This window comes from Tiliqua scincoides, chromosome 2 (assembly GCF_035046505.1).
Source record: "Tiliqua scincoides isolate rTilSci1 chromosome 2, rTilSci1.hap2, whole genome shotgun sequence".
Taxonomy (NCBI): domain Eukaryota; kingdom Metazoa; phylum Chordata; class Lepidosauria; order Squamata; family Scincidae; genus Tiliqua; species Tiliqua scincoides.
Window position 1 is genome coordinate 14,430,947 of NC_089822.1, and position 19,447 is coordinate 14,450,393.

The 19,447-nt window shown below is 42.7% G+C and overlaps 1 protein-coding gene across 2 annotated transcripts in view; it reads right to left on the reverse strand.

Annotated features, from left to right (window-relative positions):
- Positions 1-19,447, reverse strand: part of NPR3 (natriuretic peptide receptor 3) — a 57,356-nt gene that overhangs the window by 27,999 nt on the left and 9,910 nt on the right. For both annotated transcript variants that reach the window (XM_066616889.1, XM_066616890.1), the window contains exons 2-3: positions 18,434-18,556; positions 17,412-17,578 (exon numbers count right to left, since the gene is read on the reverse strand). In XM_066616889.1, the coding sequence (XP_066472986.1) occupies positions 17,412-17,578; positions 18,434-18,556 (290 nt within the window). The remainder of the gene's footprint in view (positions 1-17,411; positions 17,579-18,433; positions 18,557-19,447) is intronic.

Sequence of the window (19,447 nt, forward strand, 5' to 3'; positions counted from 1 at the left end):
GGAGTAAGCCCCACTGACTATAATGGGACTTACTTCTGAGTAGACAGGCATAGGATTGGGCTCTCTGGCTTGTAAAGCCAGGTAGGTCCTGATAGTGATATGCTTGAAATATAAGAACTTAAATTGAACTGGGTAGAGGTGAAAATCTTACTAATTCTTTTTTTTTGGGGGGGGGGTGTTATTGCAGGCAGGCTACAGAGAAAATTCACTTGGCCGAACAGGGCTGTCTTTCCCTTATTTATTTATTTTACTTTAATTTATTTATAATTATTTTAATTTGCTTTATGATGGGTCCTGGACAGATTGTCATTCTAAAAAGTGGGTCCCCGGTGCTAAAGGTTTTCAGAACTGCTCCAATAAGGTGTTAGTAAGTTGACACCCTGGGGGGAGGTGAGACCACTAGTGACCAAAATCAGTTTGCAAAAATAATACCATCATGTTATATATCAATCAATGTGTAATTTCATGCAGAATGCGATGAAACAAACTGCGTTGAAATATCTTTATTCTATCAAAAGGTACAGCCAAAAAACCCAGTGGGGGCGGGGAAATGGTAGATCACCACGCCCACCACCTGGGGCGTTGCCCCCCATTACATGGGGGTGACATGCTGGCCTCCCGCACCGGGTGACGCGAACCCTGGTGACGCCACTGAGTGGGACTTACTTCTGAGTAAACATGTACAGAATTGCACGGTTATATAAACTATCAAAAGTGTATGTAGGTCAGTTGCATTTTCATAAAGAATATAACTGAGGGGATATGGCAGGACTGAAAAACACAGGATTTTATTAAATATGATTTTATGATAGGATCTATTCCTTTGCCCCTGTTTATTTGCAACAAAGCATTCCCATGAACTATTTCACAAAGCTCAACCAGAACCATTTGTGTGATACTTTGCATGCCCCTCATCACAGGTATTTTTAGGGGGTTGTGAGCAAATGTCTTCTTAAAGGACTGGCTGACCACAAACAAGGCTTCCTTCCAAGAACAGAAACAAATCTATGACCATAGAGCTGGTTAAAAAAGTCCAACTAGACCAGAAGTAAACATTATGGGAACAGTTGACTGCAGGCAAAGCAGCAGGCTTGCATTTCCTCCACCCATCTCCAAAATGTTTTGTACTACACAATGTGTGACATGAGGTCACGGTACTGCTAGTTTTCCCAGCCTACAAGCAACAGACAATGGAGTGGAGTGGAGTGGGCAAACTTGCACTGTTCAGCAGTTGATATGTGGCTCTTGTGGCATCTAGTTCTGGCTCCTAGTCATGCTTAAATAAAAAGGTTTCTGTTTGGGGGGGGGGAAATTGTCAAATACCCATATTCTGACAAAAAGGCTAAGCATGGTTTTTAATTAACACATGCTTCGCATTTTTGTCAGAATATGGGCATTTGACAATTTTCCCCCCAAACAGAAACCCTTTTATTTAAGCATGACTAGGAGCCAGAACTATGTGTGTGTTAATTATAAATAAATAAATAAATAAAAGAAAAAAAATGCTAAGCATGGTGAAACAGATACCAAGGAACTGGCATTGCCATAGATTTAATTCACTAATACGAACGAAGTTGATTGAGACTGCAATCAAGAACGTACTTCTGGGAGGAAGCCTCATGAATTCAGTGAGACGTCGGAGTAGATATGCATAAGATTACAGATCAATTTCTGCAGTATGTAAACCCATCAAAATACATGTTTCCTTGGAAAATGAAATTAAAAAGCTATGGTTTAACCAGCACTCAAAAGGAAATTCATTACTGCCCATCTCCCAAACGTTTATAAGCCCCTTTGCTCCAACAGCATATATAAATTATCACTTCGTCACCTCACCATAAATGAATAAGCCTCAACAATACCTTATAACAGTGTTTCTCAAACTGTGGGTTGGAACCGACTAGGTGGGTCCGGAGCAAATTTCAGGTGGGTCCCCACTCATTTCAATATTTTATTTTTAATATATTAGACTTGATGCTACCATGGTATGTGACTGCATTTGGGGAAATGTTACAGATCTGTACAGGTGTACGCCACTTAACAACGGGGATATGTTCTCCAAACCATGTTGTTCTGTGATTAGGTTGTTAAGCAAACATTCAGCCCAATCTAGTGCCTATGTGGTGTAAACAGATACTCCCTGCCAGACACTCACTGGCTGTACAGGGTACTGGAGATAGATTGCCTCTTCTTTGCATTACGAGCCTCTTTGTTGTGTAAACAGACACTCTGCTGCAGGATATGGGAGATCAAATTGCCTCATTAAGAGCCTCTTCGTTGTGCTTTGACCACCATTGTATATATGGTCTGTTGTTAAGTGGAAGGCTGCAGACACCTGTACTTTTTATAGGCTACTATATATATTCTTTTAACAATGATAGTAAATGGGACTTACTCCTGGGTAAGTGTGGGTAGGATTGCAGCCTAGGATTGTTAAAAATTTTCCTGCTTGATGATGTCACTTCTGGTCATGACAGCACTTCTGGTGGGTCCAGACAGATTCTCATTTTTAAAAGTGGGTCCTGGTGCTAAAGGTCTGAGAACAACTGCCTTACAACGATATAACATCTGGTTACTTTCTTTTTGCAGTGTTAAATTCCCTTTCTGAGACTTGCTCTGATTGCATCCAAGTCTTATGTTCAAAGGCAAATAATATTGTGCCACTCCGATTCCAACTTGGGGGAGTGGGAACAATGCAAACCCCACAAATGCTCCTGAATCTGTTTGCTTGTTGCCTTAACATCAGTGACACTATATCCTGTCTCACAACAATTACAAGGGTTGAATAGCCTTGCTATAGGGGAAATAGTTGAGCTTTTGTTGTTTACTTTTAAAACCAAAAGGAAAAGGGCACACATTCTGAAAGAAAAACCATCTAGAATAAAATAAACAAGGTTTGGTGATACAGTGAGTGGATAGAAATTCCAAAATTGCACTGTAGGGAAGGTGAGACTGTACAATTACAATTATGTCATAGGCACCTTCCAAGGGTGGCCTGTGATACAGTTGTGGCTCGGTATCTGCGGGGGTTCCAGCAGATAATGAAATATGTGGGTCAGGCACACTGTCATCCTCCAAATGCAACCAACGCTGCACTCTGGTCATGTCCAGAGGGCCTTCTGCTGGCTGGGGAAGCCTCCATAACCCTCAGAAAGCCTTCTAAGGCCTCCAGAAGGCTGAAAACTAGAAGTTGCTATTTTCGGCTTTCCAGAAGCCTTAGAAGGCTTTCTGATTGGGGAAGCCACACACGGCTTCCCTGGCCCTCAGAAGGTTCTCCATTTGGAGGTACCAGGTCTAGCTGAACTCGTGGGTTCGGAACTTGTGGTTAGATAAAACTATGGATTCCAGATCTGAGGATAATCAGTCTGGTACTTGTACAGTCTCCATCCACACAGCAATAGGGGGGGTGGCATTTTCTTAAACAATTTTGTATTGTGGTTTGTGTACTAGGAAAGCATTTCCCAACAGTAAAAGTGCTTGATGTTGGTTTTTAACAACATCCAGGAATGGATGTTTGGAATGCACATGGATCCATACTTGAATAGGAGTTCTATGCAGAAGCTTCAAATTTTGGAGAAAAAAAATTGGTTGACTATGCTGAATATTAACCAAACTGAAGAGGATACATTTAAAAATGAATCAAAACAAAGCATACTTGCCATAGATCTACCGAACTAAATTGATAGACAATCTGACAACCTGCACTTTCCTATTAGGGTGTAAAAAGGATCCATTCAAGTAACCATGTGACGCGTGGAGTAAACATTAAGCATTAGGTGCAGAATTCATCCTCATCCCATCTATCTAGCTGCAACAACCTCCACACATTCTACACCACACATTTCTACACATTCCATCTGCATGCACAATTATTCCTAGAGCCTGTCTTACCCACACCTTCCCTTTATAGCAAGGAAAGGGACAGAGACAATAAAGGCAAGCCATTGTAGAAAGGCAAACTGGTTCAGTACTTCACTCAGAGATGGTCCTCTAATGAGCCCTGGTGAGGCCATGTGTCCCTGCTGTCACAGTGGAGGGGAGGACAGCCTGGATGCACAGATGGCATGGTGAAAAAAGAGCTGCTGTTGACCATCTCCTTCCTGCCATTTGAAAAGGCAAAGAAGGCAGGGAAGAAGTCAAGAGAGAAATTACTTTAGGTTGCCAGTTTCCTCTCTCTTCAAATGGCAGAGTGCAGTAAGGCAAAGGGCAATGGCAACAAGAGGAAGGAGAGGAGGAGGAGGAAGAAGTGGTGGCAGTGGTAAGAAAAGCAATACAGAAGCTGGCAAGGGCAGGTGTTGTAGGGGGCAGCAACAGACCTTGATTTCTGGTGCCAGGGGGCTTGGGTCAGGCCTGACTTACAGCCCAATCCTGAGCTGCCTGGTGCCCAGAGGAGCAGCGGCACGAAAATAGTGACCACTGCATCCTAGGGGCTTTGGGCAGCCGCCGCCAGCTCCTCAGGGAAGGTCCAAGCCCTGCAATGCCTGTTTAGCTGGTGCAGAGTTGAGCGGCCTCTTGTCGGTCCGGAAGGCCCAATGCAGGGTTCTGGATCTGGCAGAGCAAAGTTTCTAATTAATAGTGGATCAATTCTATCAGCAAAACATCAGCTGACATGTGAATTTTATTTTTTTCTTGCCACAAAAAGGCAACTTGCGGTTTCCTTTTATGCCTTCAAAGACAATTAGCAAAGCACTCCAGCCACTGAATAGCTCTATTCATTTCTACAAATTATTCCTTGGCAGCAGGTTTTTTATTTTTTCTTCTCCTTCTGATGCATTTAAAAGAGGACTCTAAAGCCTGCTTGTCATTAATTGTATTTGGCTGGTCTGGAGAAAGACAAGTGGGACACACACCATTAAGCATTTCACATTTTTGTCTTCCCTTTCAGTGATTTTACTAAAGCACTTAACCATCCTCTTTCCCCTTCCAGTCTCTGTGACTGTACAGTCCCAATTAAAGGGTAATGTGGTGTACGAGAGAGAGAGAGAGAGAGAGAGAGAGAGAAAGTGAGAATGTCTGGCATGAATCAGATAAGGAGTATTCCAATTTCTGCTGTTTCCCTTGTAGCTTTTGCAGACAATCAACACAATGCTCAAATTCAGAGGACTACCAGTTCCTCCATCTCTTGTCTAGGAATGCTGTATATAACCAATCTGCTCATTTAAAAAGTTGACCTGATCTAAACCACTCATTTAACTAATACATTGCTTCACATTTTTTGGCAGAGGCCAATTACATAGCAAGGCTTGTGCTTTAATCCAACCATCATGAACACTGAGGACTGAAGAAAGGCCTTTTAGAATGACAAACTCTAATCCCACCAAACAATACACTCCCTCCCTCCAACCAACCCTGCTGGAATGTTTGTTAAATTAGTTAATTTTTTTCCAAGCTTTTAAAATGAGAAGAAAAAACAAGCTATGGGTGGCCTGCTAACCTCAAAAGACCAAATACCCAAAGTTATAAAATCATCACAGCTCAGAATACTGCGTCAGAAATAAAAGCAGCATTTATTAAATTCTACCCCCCCAAACCAGTAACAGAGGTCACATTAAGAATTTTGAAAAGCAAAGTCTAAGCCAATTTCCTGTAAGAGTTTAGATTTAATTTAAAAAAGTGGACCGTGTCTCAACTTTAACTGAAAAACAATTTTTGGTAAACTAAAATATGTTTGGATATATTTTTACTCTAGGTTTGTTCTTACCTTGTAGTGAACAATGCCTGCAATGTGTGCTAACTTAATTGTGCATTATTTTGTTAGCATATTTCTGTCTTGAAGGAATTTCTCCTTTTTGGTATTCGTATGTTTTGATAGGAAGCATTTGTTCTCCAAATTGTGGTTTTATTGCACAAGTAATGGGCAAACTTTACCCAGCTGTTGCAAGGGATTCATACAGCTGGTCTACAGTTAGCATGTCCAATGTGGAGAGATCTAAATATCTATGCACAGTTACTATTTCTTTTGCAAGAAAATTGAACTTTGCTATCAATAAATATGTGTATCTTCCCTAACATCCCAAAGAGTCAGAAAATTATGAGTTTACATAATTACAATTTCAAACATACCTGAAAGGTACATCGTTTTCATTAACTAAAGACAACTGGATCTTAGTCTTGGTAAATCTGAACAGCTTTCAAGTAGCTGGACATATCTGCTGTTCATATACCTTGTGTAATCTCTGGTTTTAAAATCTCTTACAGGTGCTTAGGCCATATTCTGAAAAGATCAGTTTTGATTATTGATGGCCCAACCCTATACAGGGATAACCTAATTATTCATGGATATTTCACCCTCAGTTTTATCTCAACACAATGAGAAGGGCCCTTTAAATTAAAGGAAAAACTTTCCTTTACTCAGCCTTGCTTACCACTGTAATGAAGGGGTGCAGCAACAGGCAGGCAGGAAGGTAATCAATCAAATTCTCTCCAGGGGTTAGAACAGCTAAGTTTCAGTTCAAGGCAAGACTCCTCTTTCCCCTAGAGCAGGGGTCTCTAAACCCTGGCCCGGGGGCCAGATGCGGCCTGCAGCCTCTGTCCAGCCTGTGGCCAGCCTCTTGTCCCTAAAAGCCTCTGGCCCGCTTGGCCAAACATGATTGGAGATGTGCTCTGGTTGCATCTAGAGGGTGTTCTGAAGGCCAGAGAGGTTGAATGAATGAGCCCATTCATTCATTCATCTAAGTTCCATCTCTAATTTATGTATATAAATTTTATATTTAAATTTTTTTCTGGCCCTCTACACAGTGCCAGGTATTTGATGTGGCCCTCTGTTGGAGACCCCTGCCCTAGAGCCAAGAAAAGTGACCCCCTCCCTTCCCCCTGAAGCACATGAAAGAATGCATGAAAGTGTTTCTCAAAGGAAGTGATTATCACCTCTGCTTTGCATCCTTTCCCATGCTGGGGGGGGCAGAGGAAGGGGTCACTTCGAGTGAACTGAAACTAAGCTGTTGATTGATTGATTGCCTGCCTACTGCCACTCTCCTGCATTACAATGGTAAGCTAGGCTATTTTTAAACTGCTGGGTAAAGGAAACTTTTTGAAAAATTGATTTCATTTAACGTGATTTTTGGCATCCCTGGGGATGGGAACTGAACCCCCGCGGATGCTGAAACACAACCTATACTTACCAACTGAAGTCTCAGAGTCTCTTCTGCTGGTGCTGCACCATCATAAAAGGTACTCTAACAGTGGGCTCAGCAATGCACTGCTGGGGATGCTGGCAGGAAGGATAGCAGCAATGGCATGCACCAAATCCTGTCCCCCTTCTCTGCAGCCCCAACCCCTCTCTCCTCAGTCTTGTGCTAGTGAAATTATAAGTGCAGGTCTAAGGAAACCCACTGCAGGTTGGGAGGCTTATCTAAAGGTGTAAGAGGATTTAAATCCCCTTTTGCCTCTGAAGCCTCCCAGTCTGCTGCACCCCCTCCACTGGATACAGTGCACGCATTTTTGGAATGGCTGTATCAGCAGGGGGCAGGAAAGGATAGGGAACCAGATTTGTAAAGCCATTCCAGTCCTATTTCTCAACCCAATTAATAGTGTACAGAGAAGAAGTTGCATATGTTCAGGATTAAATTCTGTAGACTTTAAATAAGAAGCATCTACTGTATATTCAGGATTCATCCATTGACTTGGGAAATACCTGTTATGCTATATAGCTTTTGCCACTTTTCTGTTTGCAGTTTTTCTGCACTTCTATCCGTTTTTCTGCTGACTAGAACAGTAGTTGTTTCTTGGCATAGGCTGGAATAAAACAATGGTGCGTGCACCATCAATGGCAAAACATATGGATGAGTCCACCTGGCTGATATTTGCTGAAAACCGCAAGTGACATTTTTAAGCCATTCAGAAGCCTTAGAAGGCCCTCTGGAGTCCTCAAAAGGCTTAATGGAGGTAGTGCAGGCTGTGGGTGGCCTCCCTAAACCTCAAAAGACCTTGAAAAGGCCTGTAAAAAAACATGGGGTTGTGAGGGAAGTTGCAGCAGCACCCCTTCTGAGTCGTGCCCCAGGGATGCCAGTGATTGCAAGCCTAGGACTCCAGCCCCACTGTTGGTAGGAACAAGACTGTTTCCGAGACTATGTGCGGTAAACCCACAACCCCAGGGAAAATGTGTCATAAATGACAGGCTTCTACAATGGATCAGAAAACTTCTCTTAGAAGCAAACACATTTTTGTTTCCTATCCCACGGAGGTATCAGAAAATATATATTATGTTGCATCATTACTCAGCATCACCAATATTTGCTAAGCAAATGTGAATTAGCAGAATTGGCAGAACCAAGCAGATGGCTAGAATGTTCAGGAAGCCTCTGCCACCTGCTACATTTTCCTCTTACCACTTAACCTAAAGTTTGCACAAAAGGTTGGCAGCTTGAAATTGGGCAGGGGAAACAGAAGCGATTCCCAAATCACCGCCAGCTCACAACTTTAACAGCATCTTTCCACACTAGTGGAGGTGCTCCTCTTGGCAGCTTTTTTTTTTTTTTACCCAGTAGCCCCCTCAATGTGTAATGTTGTAGTGAAAACTCTCTGAAATGACCCCACAAAGGGTGAACAAATTGAAGAGGAGGCATTTTGGCTCTATCTGATTTCCTGCTGGTTTGTCTGAAGATGTGTTCTCATTGATAGTTTACTGTTGTGGGACTTGTTCCCACTACTGCAGGTTTTGCAACGCTGTAGCATGAGGTTATAGTTCACTGGGTGATCCAGGAGCACTTTCTGCTGTTTAGCACGTATTACAGGAAGGAGCAGATGGTTTTGGAGAACCGTAACTGCTTTCTGTCCTGCTGGGCAGAGTTTCCTTTCAAGGCTAAGATTGTATTTTTCTGGAAACAGAGCCATGAAATGTGGGCAGTGATGTCAGATGATGAAAATTAAATTGACTTTCCACGTCTCTGTTATCAGGACATAACAAAATTATTATCAAAGTAAGCAAAGACCTCAGTCAACACAGCTCAACATCTCTCGTTACGTTAGCAGAACTGGAGACCATACTTTTTATCATGAGGCAATTATAATTGCATGATCACCTGAAATTCAAGAGACATGATAAAACTGATTACAGGTGTGCCCCAGTATCCATGATTAAGTGAAACTGCAGATACCAGGGAATGCCCCCACCCACCCCCATTGCTTCTGGAAGGCCTTCCGAGTCCAGTTTTTGTTAAAAATCCAGAAGTGACATTTTTATGCCTTTAAAAGGTATTAGCCACTGAGGGATTCCCCAGCCCTTATAATGTTTATAAAAAGCATAAACACATCAAGGCCACGAGTGGACGCATGCAGTCTCTGCTGGGCTCAGAAGACCCGCCGGAGGCAAGGCGAGCAGAGCTCCCTTCACCTCTGGAGGGGGAACATGGGGGGGCCATGGACTTGATCTGCGGTTAACTAAAACCATAGATACAGGATCTGTGGATATGGGGGACCCCTGTATTGTGAATGAGAACACTGAACGAGATCAATCTTTCATATTCTTAAATCAGACATCAGTACAGCATGTTAAATTGTTTTTTTTAATACAAAGTTTTTAAAATCCTGCAACAAGCGTTTATAAAAAATGTACATATTTAAGTTCCTAAAATTATTACAACTTCACGTTTACCTAGTGCTTACTATGTGATAACATGGTACAGAACACCAAATGCCATGGTCTTTGCCACTCTTTTTGTTCCCTGTTTTGAGTCATTGGGAAACGCATTGCACAAATAACAAAACTGAGTTTTATAACTTGGCCTAGACTTCCCAGACTAGGATGGGATAGAAACAATGTAAGAACACATGGGAGGTTATCTGTTCAGCTCACTGTAAATGACATAAAGGTTGCAATCTTAACCCCTTATGTCAGTGCTTTCCAGCACTGATATAAGGGCAACGGAGCTGCAAGGTAAGGGAACAAACATTCCCTTACTTTAAGGAGGCCTCCGTGAGCGACACCCAACTGCAGGATGCTGCACACAGTCCACTGGCACCACTATGCCAGTGTTGGAAAGCACTGACATAAGGGGTTAGGATTGTGCCCAAAAGCAAATATCTATGCATTTGTAGCGGCAATAACCCTGTATTGGTTTTAAAGTTCCAACTCTGCACACTTTGAAAGCTAGGAAAACATTACTACCTTCTTAGTGGAGATCTGACTGCACAAGAAGCTGTGTTCTCATGGAAGAGGTAGGAATGAGATATTGATCCAATTGCTATATATTGAAGAAAAATCACTTGTCTGAGTCCTCAAGCTATTACTTTTGAGCACTCTAAGGGCACAATCCTAACCAAGGTTTGCACTGGCAGAGCAAGCTGGCAACAGTAGCTGCATGACACACACCTTGGGTTCCCCAGGGCCAGGAGTGCTTCTCTGGGCACCTGTGCAGCACAGGTACCAGCAGCTCTTGTGTTACTTCTGCCCAGCTGCCATGCTGGAAAGGATGCAGTCTGTCCACCCCTAAGCCACACTTCTGCCTTGACTTATTGCCACTTGACTCCACTGCTGTCAAGGGTGAAAGAACCTTTACCCTGCCTGCTTCTAGTTAGCTAAGAATGTTAAAAGGCCACAATCTCAGACACACCTTTCTGGGCATCACGCTGCACCCCAAAATGCCTTGCAGCTTCCAGGTAGCGCCCTATAATGCCTTGCAGGTCTGGCTGTTCCAAGCATTCTTTCAGCAATCTGCGTACAATAGTTCTCCTTCTGCAGGATCCACAGAAGGAGAACAATTAAAGAACAAAGAGTAGAAGCTGGGAGGGAGATAAGAAAACAATGGAAAGTTATAAGTGGATGGCAGATGCATTTACTCAGCTGCTCCAGCATTAGAAATGTTCAGGGGTTCGCTGCCTTAGTGAAAACTGCTTGTGGATTCCTCAAAATTAAGCAAAAGTGGTGTTATTTTGTGAAATGAGTGGTTTTTCGTGTTTTGATCTTAATATCGTTTTATATCATATTTCAGCAGAAATTCTCATTATTTCATATTCTGTGTTGGTCACTGAAAAAAATTCACCCATAGGAATACAGTTCTTGGTGAAGATGTAGAGGGCATTTGCTTCTCAAAGCAGGTCTTATTGCTCACACAGGTCCCAAATACAGCTGACTTTATCTTTCTACTTCGGATTCACTCTGAACACTATGGCTGAACTCCTCAATTCCTTCGGTTTTCTACAATGGAGGTAACTAGCTTTTGTGATGATTTGACTACAAATGTTAGGAGAATAGCTATTAAACAGATCTACATTTTTAGACACCACTGTTGTCTATGATCTCAAGAGGAGATCATTTTTCAAAAAGGAAAAGAAATCACTTCTTAGGCAACCTTTCAATTTGCTTCTACTTTTAAAACCAAAACTTGTTGTAGCATTTTACTTACTAAAACAAATCTCAAGGGTTCCTACTCAAATGGATTTGCATTTGGAGAGAAGCATCAGAAATTACTGGATGTACTGTGTCCCACTGACCTTTTGCGGATGCCATATACAATGGCTTTTAGTTCTCTAGCTGCAACTGCAGGGACTTGGTAGACTTTCAATGCAGGCTGTGTCACAATTGACACAAGACTTTTATTTCTAGAAGAGCTCCTTAGAGGGTGTTCTCATGAGGAAAAGAAGGTAAAACAGCCGAAATTACAGTTCAGTACCTCTGAACAGTCCAAAACTTTGGTGGGGGTGTTTGACACTGTCAGTCAAACGCTGCTTAATACAAAGTTAAGACAGAGTATGCCAGCCGCATCAGTGCTAAGTAGCACTATTAACAATGAATGAATTTAACACCAAATATTTATCTATTTATTTGATTTGTAATCCGCCTTTCTACCAGAAGGGCACCCAAGGTGGCAAATACTTAAAATCTATCATTTACGAAAAGATTCCATGATCCGAGAAAAAAGTCTTTATTTACTAATATACTATGCAATATTTTTATTTGAGCCACAGCTATGATAGGAGAAGTCTCCATTTCTAACAGTTGTCTGTTAAGTTACTTCATGGACTAGATCCAGTCCTTGCACAAGTGGAAGTTCTCACAACAGAACTTTTCCACCTTCCTGGTCATCCCCTGGGTGCTCCCTGTATCCTTCCAAAAGCCTCATCTGAGGTTTGACAGATCATCTCAAAAGGCATAGGATGATGTGGGACTGTAGGGGGAAGGAAAAATTGCTGAAGGGACATCCCAGTAATGTCTCAGTTGCAGCTCTTCCTCCCTTGCAGGTCCCTCACCCCCGCAACCTTACCACACTCCTTCTCACAGAGCCCCCCCAACCCTCAGGAGATGTTTCATGGATGTTTCAAGCAGCTACTGCTTGGAGGAGAGGAGTTCCTCTTTCCTCTGCCTGTTTTTGCTGTTTTACTTTTTTTCCTGCATAAAATTTATTTACATTTCCTGTATAAAATATTCACAAGAAAAAACATGTTGAATTAATCCAGGGGAAACTGTCTCCTACAATAAAAAAAAAAATTATACACACAGTAGATATTTGTAACAATGGCTGTTATTGCCAATGTGTCATTTCTTTGTTCTGGAACCATCTGCATGTTTGCCTCTTTAACCTGGAATTGCTTCCCTTTCAATAATTTCTTCTGCATTATTCCCATAGCCATTATTCTCTGGTGTCTTCAGATAATCTAGGACAGTGGTTCTCACACATTTAGCACAGGGACCCACTTTTTAGAAAGAGAATCTGTCAGGACCCACAGGAAGTGATGTCATGACCAGAAGTGACATCATCAAGCAGAAAAATTTTAACAATCCTAGGCTGCAATCCTACCCACACTTACCCAGATAAGTCCAATTTACTATCAATGTTAAAAGAATATACATAGTCGCTTATTAGAAGCACAGGTATGTAACATTTCCCCAAATGCAATCACATACCATGGGAGCATCAATTCTAATATATTAAAAATAAAATATTGAAATGAATGGGGACCCACCTGAAATTCTCAAACCCACAGTTTGAGAAACACTGATCTAGGGGTTGCACTGACCAAGCTAAGTTTGTTTTCTTAAAGTTTTTCTATTTGTGACTGAAGCCAGTGGGGAATAAGGTAATGGGGTACCTGCAGACTCAGCCATAAATAGGTTGCAGAGAGAGGCAGGCAAGCATGTCAGCAATAGGGAAGAACACAGTTTGATGTCAGTACCTGGGACAGCGCACTGTTGGAGTTGGAGGCAAGACTAAGGTTACACCAGCCTTAGGCCAAATTATAGGTAACTTGAAATGCTGGTCCACAGTAGCCTTAAGTCCACTGCAACCTCCCCTACAGGGAGGCTTGTGCTATGCCCTACTCTCTCGAGTCCTCAGCTAAAGGAACAACACTTTGTTTCTCAGGCAGGAACTCCGGTGAACCAGTATGTCTCCTGCTTCTTCTAGGACTGTTGTAGTAGCAAAGATGGGATGCACAGAGTTGAAGGAAGAGTTCTCAGTCTGGAAGAGTGCTGGCAAGAAGATAGAACAACTGTGCTTCCTCTGTGCGTGTGTGTGCACGCGCATGCACACACCTGAGGAAGACTCTGCCAGAGTGCTTGCCTCAGAAGGTGCTTCTTGAGATGGACACAGAAGTTTCTTCCTTACTCAGGTTCATGTCCCAGGACTGCCCCTGTGATGAAGTATCCAAGACTGACGTTGCCAGAAGAATCATCATCAGACAGAATTTCTGTGAACTATATACTTTGCAAACTTTTCCAGTTCGCTAATCCGGAAGTGGATTGGGAGTGCAGTTTAGAGGGACAGGGATGCCTATTGAGGGGACTGTGGGCTCACCAGACATTCCAGAGGGCCATAGCAACCCCCTCCCAGTAAGTCTAAAAAATCCCTCTTGTTCCTGGTGGCAGTGCAAGTGCAGTGATCGCATCACAGTCCCCTCCCCGCCCTGCAAGGACGTACAGCGGTCCAAACTCTCCCTCTCTAGCCAGACCCAGAGACAGCAATTTGCAAAGCTGCAAGGATTCATGATACACATTATGGACCTCAGCATAAAAGCATTAGAAGTGCTGCTTTGAATGCCCATTAGGGATATAAAGTGGGGTATAAATTCACAAGCAAGCAAGCTGACGGGGGTTTTCAGTCTGTTCCATCAGGCATGGAGGCAGCAGTCCTGAGAAACCATGAGGCTGCCAACCTAGGTATCCTTAACTCATGCGGCACATCCTGGCTGGAACTGTGTTACCACTTCATGTCTTGTTGAAGGGAGGCAAAGGGTTCAGGAGTTTACAGGCCTCCTGTTGGCCACATTCCTTGCTTCAGTATGTTGAGGGTCAGGCAGGCTTAAAAGAAATCTCAAGCCCAGTCTGTTCCAGTGTCCTGAGCTTTGCCTTTCTCCACAGCGTTTGCTGAGGAGTGCCTTGAGGATGCCATTTTATGAGTCATGGTTCTCTCAAAGATGCAACAGCACACCTGAAGTCTCTGCTTCCCTCTATACAGAGACAAGTTCTCTTTCTCCATGGCATTGGGGAAAGTGCTAGTTTGGCTGGAGTTCAGCCTGAGGAGGATTTTGGAATGCCCCTGTGGGCAGCTGTTTTTCCCCTGGACAAGATTCCCCAGGCACAGGCTGCTTTGCCAGTGTCCCAGAAAGCACAAAATTTAGTGCAAGGCTGAGTTGAAGGGCTTGTGGACAAGACGGTGACTGACAAATTGGGGCAGCTCATGGGGACTCAGCAACGGGGTGACAGGACAGAACTTTAAGTCCCATAGGTTCAAGCACCAGCATTCACCTTCCCCCCATCTTCACTGGGTTCCATGTTCTCCGACGCAGAGGGGTCCCACCTAAGAGGTGCAAGTTGCAATCATCCCTTCATCTTCCCTGCCACCTCAAAGCTCTAAGGTGTACAGGCACAGTCATCATAAGAGGGATTCCCTAATAAAGGTAACTGGCTTCTTGAAATGAACACCTTAGACTCCACATTCTCTATGGAGGAAAAAACTGTTGGGGGAAGAAGCTGACAACACAGTGAACAACCTGGACAGACTATTACTGGTGGACATATTTCCTAAAATGTTACCCAAGGCAATTAGGTCTCTGAATTTTGCGCAGAGGCTGGGTTACCTTCTGCCGATGCCACTCTAACTAGGCCAGGGGCCAAGTGTCTGTTTTTCCTCATGGTCCCACCAAGTCACCTGAGCTTTCCTTTCTGCAGGCATTTAAGTCCATCTTGGAAGCAGAGTGGGTGATGTCATTTCAGAAGAAGCATACCCCCAAATTGCTTGCAAGCTTTATTCTCTGTCTCAGAATACTCTGCAAAGCCGGAGGGTCTCCAAGTCGATGTGCCCATTGCTGCTTTGTCTCCACATGCTGTGATACCATCAGAGGATGAAAGGAGGAGCTTGTGATAAAAGGGACAGAGGCCTTAGAATGCTCTCCTGAGCTCTTCTTATGCTCTGAGGGTAGCCCTGAAGTCTAAATCAACCTATTTTTGGGTGGAAGAGCTGGCCAATACAGACCTCAACCTATCCAAGAGTGCCAAGGATACCCTGAAAAAAATTGCTCTGTCAGTGGCCTTTTCCACAAATGCCTCTCTTGATTCTTTACAATTTACTGCAAGATCCATAGCCTCAGCCTTAGTGGCTAGGAAAACATCTGGCTCCAACACTGGAATATAGATGCAGACTCTTAGGCCAGATGGGCCCTCTCCTCTTTGAGGAAAATAAAGCTTTTGGGGGAGGCACTAGATCCCATTGAGAACAGGGATAAAAGAAGTTTTTTGCCCACACTACAAATGGACAATTACAAATTGAAACATGCCAGTTCTTTCATGGTCACAAGCAATCCTTTCATCCCAAGGGCCAAGCCAAGTTAAGATTCCAGTGGTCCAAATTTAAACTCCATCATCCCTCTGGCAAGTCTCCAAACCCTGCATCCTTCAGCCAGGGCTTAAAGTCCAACAGAGGACGCAACACCTGATGCTGGGCTTACCTTGGAGCTGGCCCAAGCAGATCAATAGGACCCTATCACAGGTTTTCTTGCACTGATGGGAAAACAGAGGTTAAGAGCGAGTCTTCTCATGGTAATCAATGGGGTGCTTCAGCAGTTTTTCCAACATATCAGGAAGCACTTCAGGGTTTTCCTGTCCCTCAGCCATGCAGGCTGCTGACAGACAAGGAGTGGGTTACTCCCTCTAAGGGCAAAGCAGACTGGCTGAGTTGCCAGAAGATAGACCAGTCTGAATGGCAAATTATCCCCCAGGTATTCTCACTGCTGAACAGGAGGTTCGGGTCACTGCCGCTAGACCTGTTTGTAAGCCAGCACTACAGCCAGCTGATGAGATTCTTTTCCGGGGGAGATGCCAAAACAGGATGGACATCCTTCATCTCACATGGCTCAGAAGTGTTCTGTATGCCTTCCTTCCAATCAGACTTCTTCCAAAGATTTTACTAAAGATAAGGCTAGAAGGGGTTTCCGACCTCAAAGAGTTCTCAGTACACCAACAATTTCACTTTCCACTCAGACCTGCTATCTCAGGGTACCATCATTCAGCCTCAGATAGCAATGCTGCAGCTAACTGTATAGAGGTTAAGCGATCAACACTGTCTAAATTTGGATATTCAGAGCCAGTTTTCAAAACCCTGCTAGCTGATAGGAGGGCTACTATCTACAGGGTTTATAACTCTACATGAAGGGTTTTGGTAGGCTGGTGTTCCCAAAACCTGGTCCAACCACAGAAATTAAGATGAGGGAGCTCTTAGAGTTCCTTTAGTTGGGTCTGGATAAGAGTCTGAGTACAGCCACTCTGAAAAGATAAGTATTGGCAATTTCATCTATCCTGGGATATCCCAAAAGGTTGGTTCCTGTCTTGCCATCTCATGTTAGAAAATTCATCAGGGGAATGGCCTTGATCAACCAAGGTGACCAAGGCTCCTTTGTGGGAAATAGGTTTAGTTCTCAAGGCATTAAAATGGCCTTCTTTCGAGCTCATGATTACCTGTCCTTTACAGATTTTGTAGTCTGGGGGAATTGAGGGAGCCTCATTCATCAGGAAGACTTTGTAACTGACCTGCCTGCCTGAGAGGGAGGAGCTTCAAAGATGACAAAGACTGATCTTGCCTTGGAGACCACTGAGAAGGGGAATTCACATGTAAGCTCAAATCTCCCCATTTACTGCTATAGAGATAATTTGGAAAACCTTGAAGCTAAAGGAAAGCTAAGGAAGGAGTGTTTCAGAAAAGCATTAAGAGTTATGGAATCCCCTTTGCCACTTCGTACCTTAAATGCCCTATGCTGAGCAAGATGATGAAAACAAAAGGGACTCTATTCCACTGTGAATAAACAGAGCAATTTTCTTTTGCAACTGGTTTTTAAACATGCAACTAGAAAAAGTTCTCAAAAAGCAGCTGTGAGCACCCAGATATTTTGGTCCAATTCAGAAAAGGCCACACTGTCACCCTGGATTTAATTAGAGGGGTCTTTTAAAGACGCTAACAGTCCTAGCCTCATAATCAGGCACTTACGTAATCATCATCATTGATTCCTTGTTTCTGGACAGAACTTTTCACCTCCATGGCAAACTTCTCAAACTCAGGTTTCACTGTCCTCAGTAGTGTGACTGTCTGGAGGGATGAGTAAGCTTGCTTTGCCTCAAGGTCATATTTGTCTCCTCTCTTCCATGAGCCATTTCCTAAGGGATAAATGAACATATTTCTAATTCTAAGCCACCAGAAATAGCTCACTTACCCCTTTTCTGCTGCTGCATTCCCTATGTGTTGCGGGGTGTAGCTAGCAAAGATGGAACATGTCATCCTACCAAGACAATGGGTTTGTGCTAAAAGCACAATCCACCCAAATTTAAGCACTTTTAAATCTCACTGGTGTCAGTGGAAGCATTAAGCATACATTCAGGTCTTTCCTGTTGATATTAATAAGGGTTAGGAGTCTTTAACCAGGGCTGGATTGCATCCTGATTGTTTTTGTTGTTGTCTTGTTGGTGCTTTTTTTTATAAAAGGGTTAAACATCATATTATAAAAAGGAACTTGTGTTTTAGAGGGTGAAATACATAAGGAAAGTCTGGAATTATTTTCAGGACTTTCTGAACAAAAATGAAATACATAACCTGTGGGAATAACAGTTTCTGCTTAGAGCAATCATTTCTGTTTTTACATTTGGAAACTTTCAAGAATTAAAAAGAATATTAGAAGGGGGAAAAATATATACCTTTGCATGCAGTCTGGTGGGATTTTATGTACAACTCCTATATTGGGGTAGGATCTGAAATACTAACTTGAACTAAATATATTACTGGAAGTTTACTTGAAAAGCAAAGTATTTTTTGAAGATTTGGGTTTTTCTTCCCCCAAAATGAGAAGTGCAGAAAGTTGCGTTATGTGTTTTATCTTGTTATCACCTAAAAAAACCTGCCTCTAGTCATAAGGTAAGAGCAGCTTATTTAAAACTTATGGTGCCCATTTTAAGGTTTGAGCTTTTCCTTAAATGTTATTACGTTTATAAGAGTCTTGTAACAGAAAACCACATTACCATATGATGAGCTGTTGAAGAGGTCAATGTTAAAGAAAACATAGTCTCCATTGGTCAATCCTTGACGATGTGCAGCCAACATGATGTTCCTTATTGCGTCACTGCTAGCACACATTATCACAACTGGTGGAAATAAATGGAAAACAGATAAGAAGCTGTTAGTCAAATAACTGAAAACAGATTGTCAAACTTAAGCACAGCTGGAGATAGTGACATAAACCATCCTCCAGTTGTTTTTAGATTTATGGACAGAAGGCAAATAACGTTGGAATTTTCAAAGGAGAACACAACAGCTGAAGGGACAAATATAAATGAAATTGCACACAAGTCCAGTTCCAAATTGCACTGTACTCCTTAGAAAATACCATTCCCAAAGGCTTATTAAAACATGGAAGTCAATGACTTAAGAGCACAATTCTATGCGTATCTACTCAGAAGTAACATCCATTGTGTTCAATAGGACTTACTCCCAGGAAAGTGTGGATAGGATTGCAGCCTAAATCACCGGATGCAAGTGAAAGAGCATTTCAGTATTAACAGACTTTCCATTCATATAATTTGTGGGACTTTTTTTCCTTTTCACCATTCACACTTTGTAATATTTCCCTACTATTACTACTACTATTACTAGCTGCTTTTGGAAAAAAGACAAATACTGTATATCAGCAAATGTAAGAAGACAGAGAAAGTGCATTATACTGAATCAGACCATTTAACAATCGGGCTTGATGCAGACTCTCCAGGGTTTTGAACATTCTCTATCCTACCTTGGAGTTGCTAGGGATTGAACCTTGAACCCTCTCCATGCAAAACAAATGCTCTATCATCACTGAGTGATGGCATCTCCCCATTACAGCACCTCCCTACTATATATGTTACAATCTGGCCAAAGTTACATGCTTTTAAGCTTCACTGATTTCAAACACTGAATGCAGCACTTGCTTAAATCTTTCCCACTAAAAGCGCATAAAAATGCTTGACTTTGGCAGGATCACGCCCATAAGATTAACAATG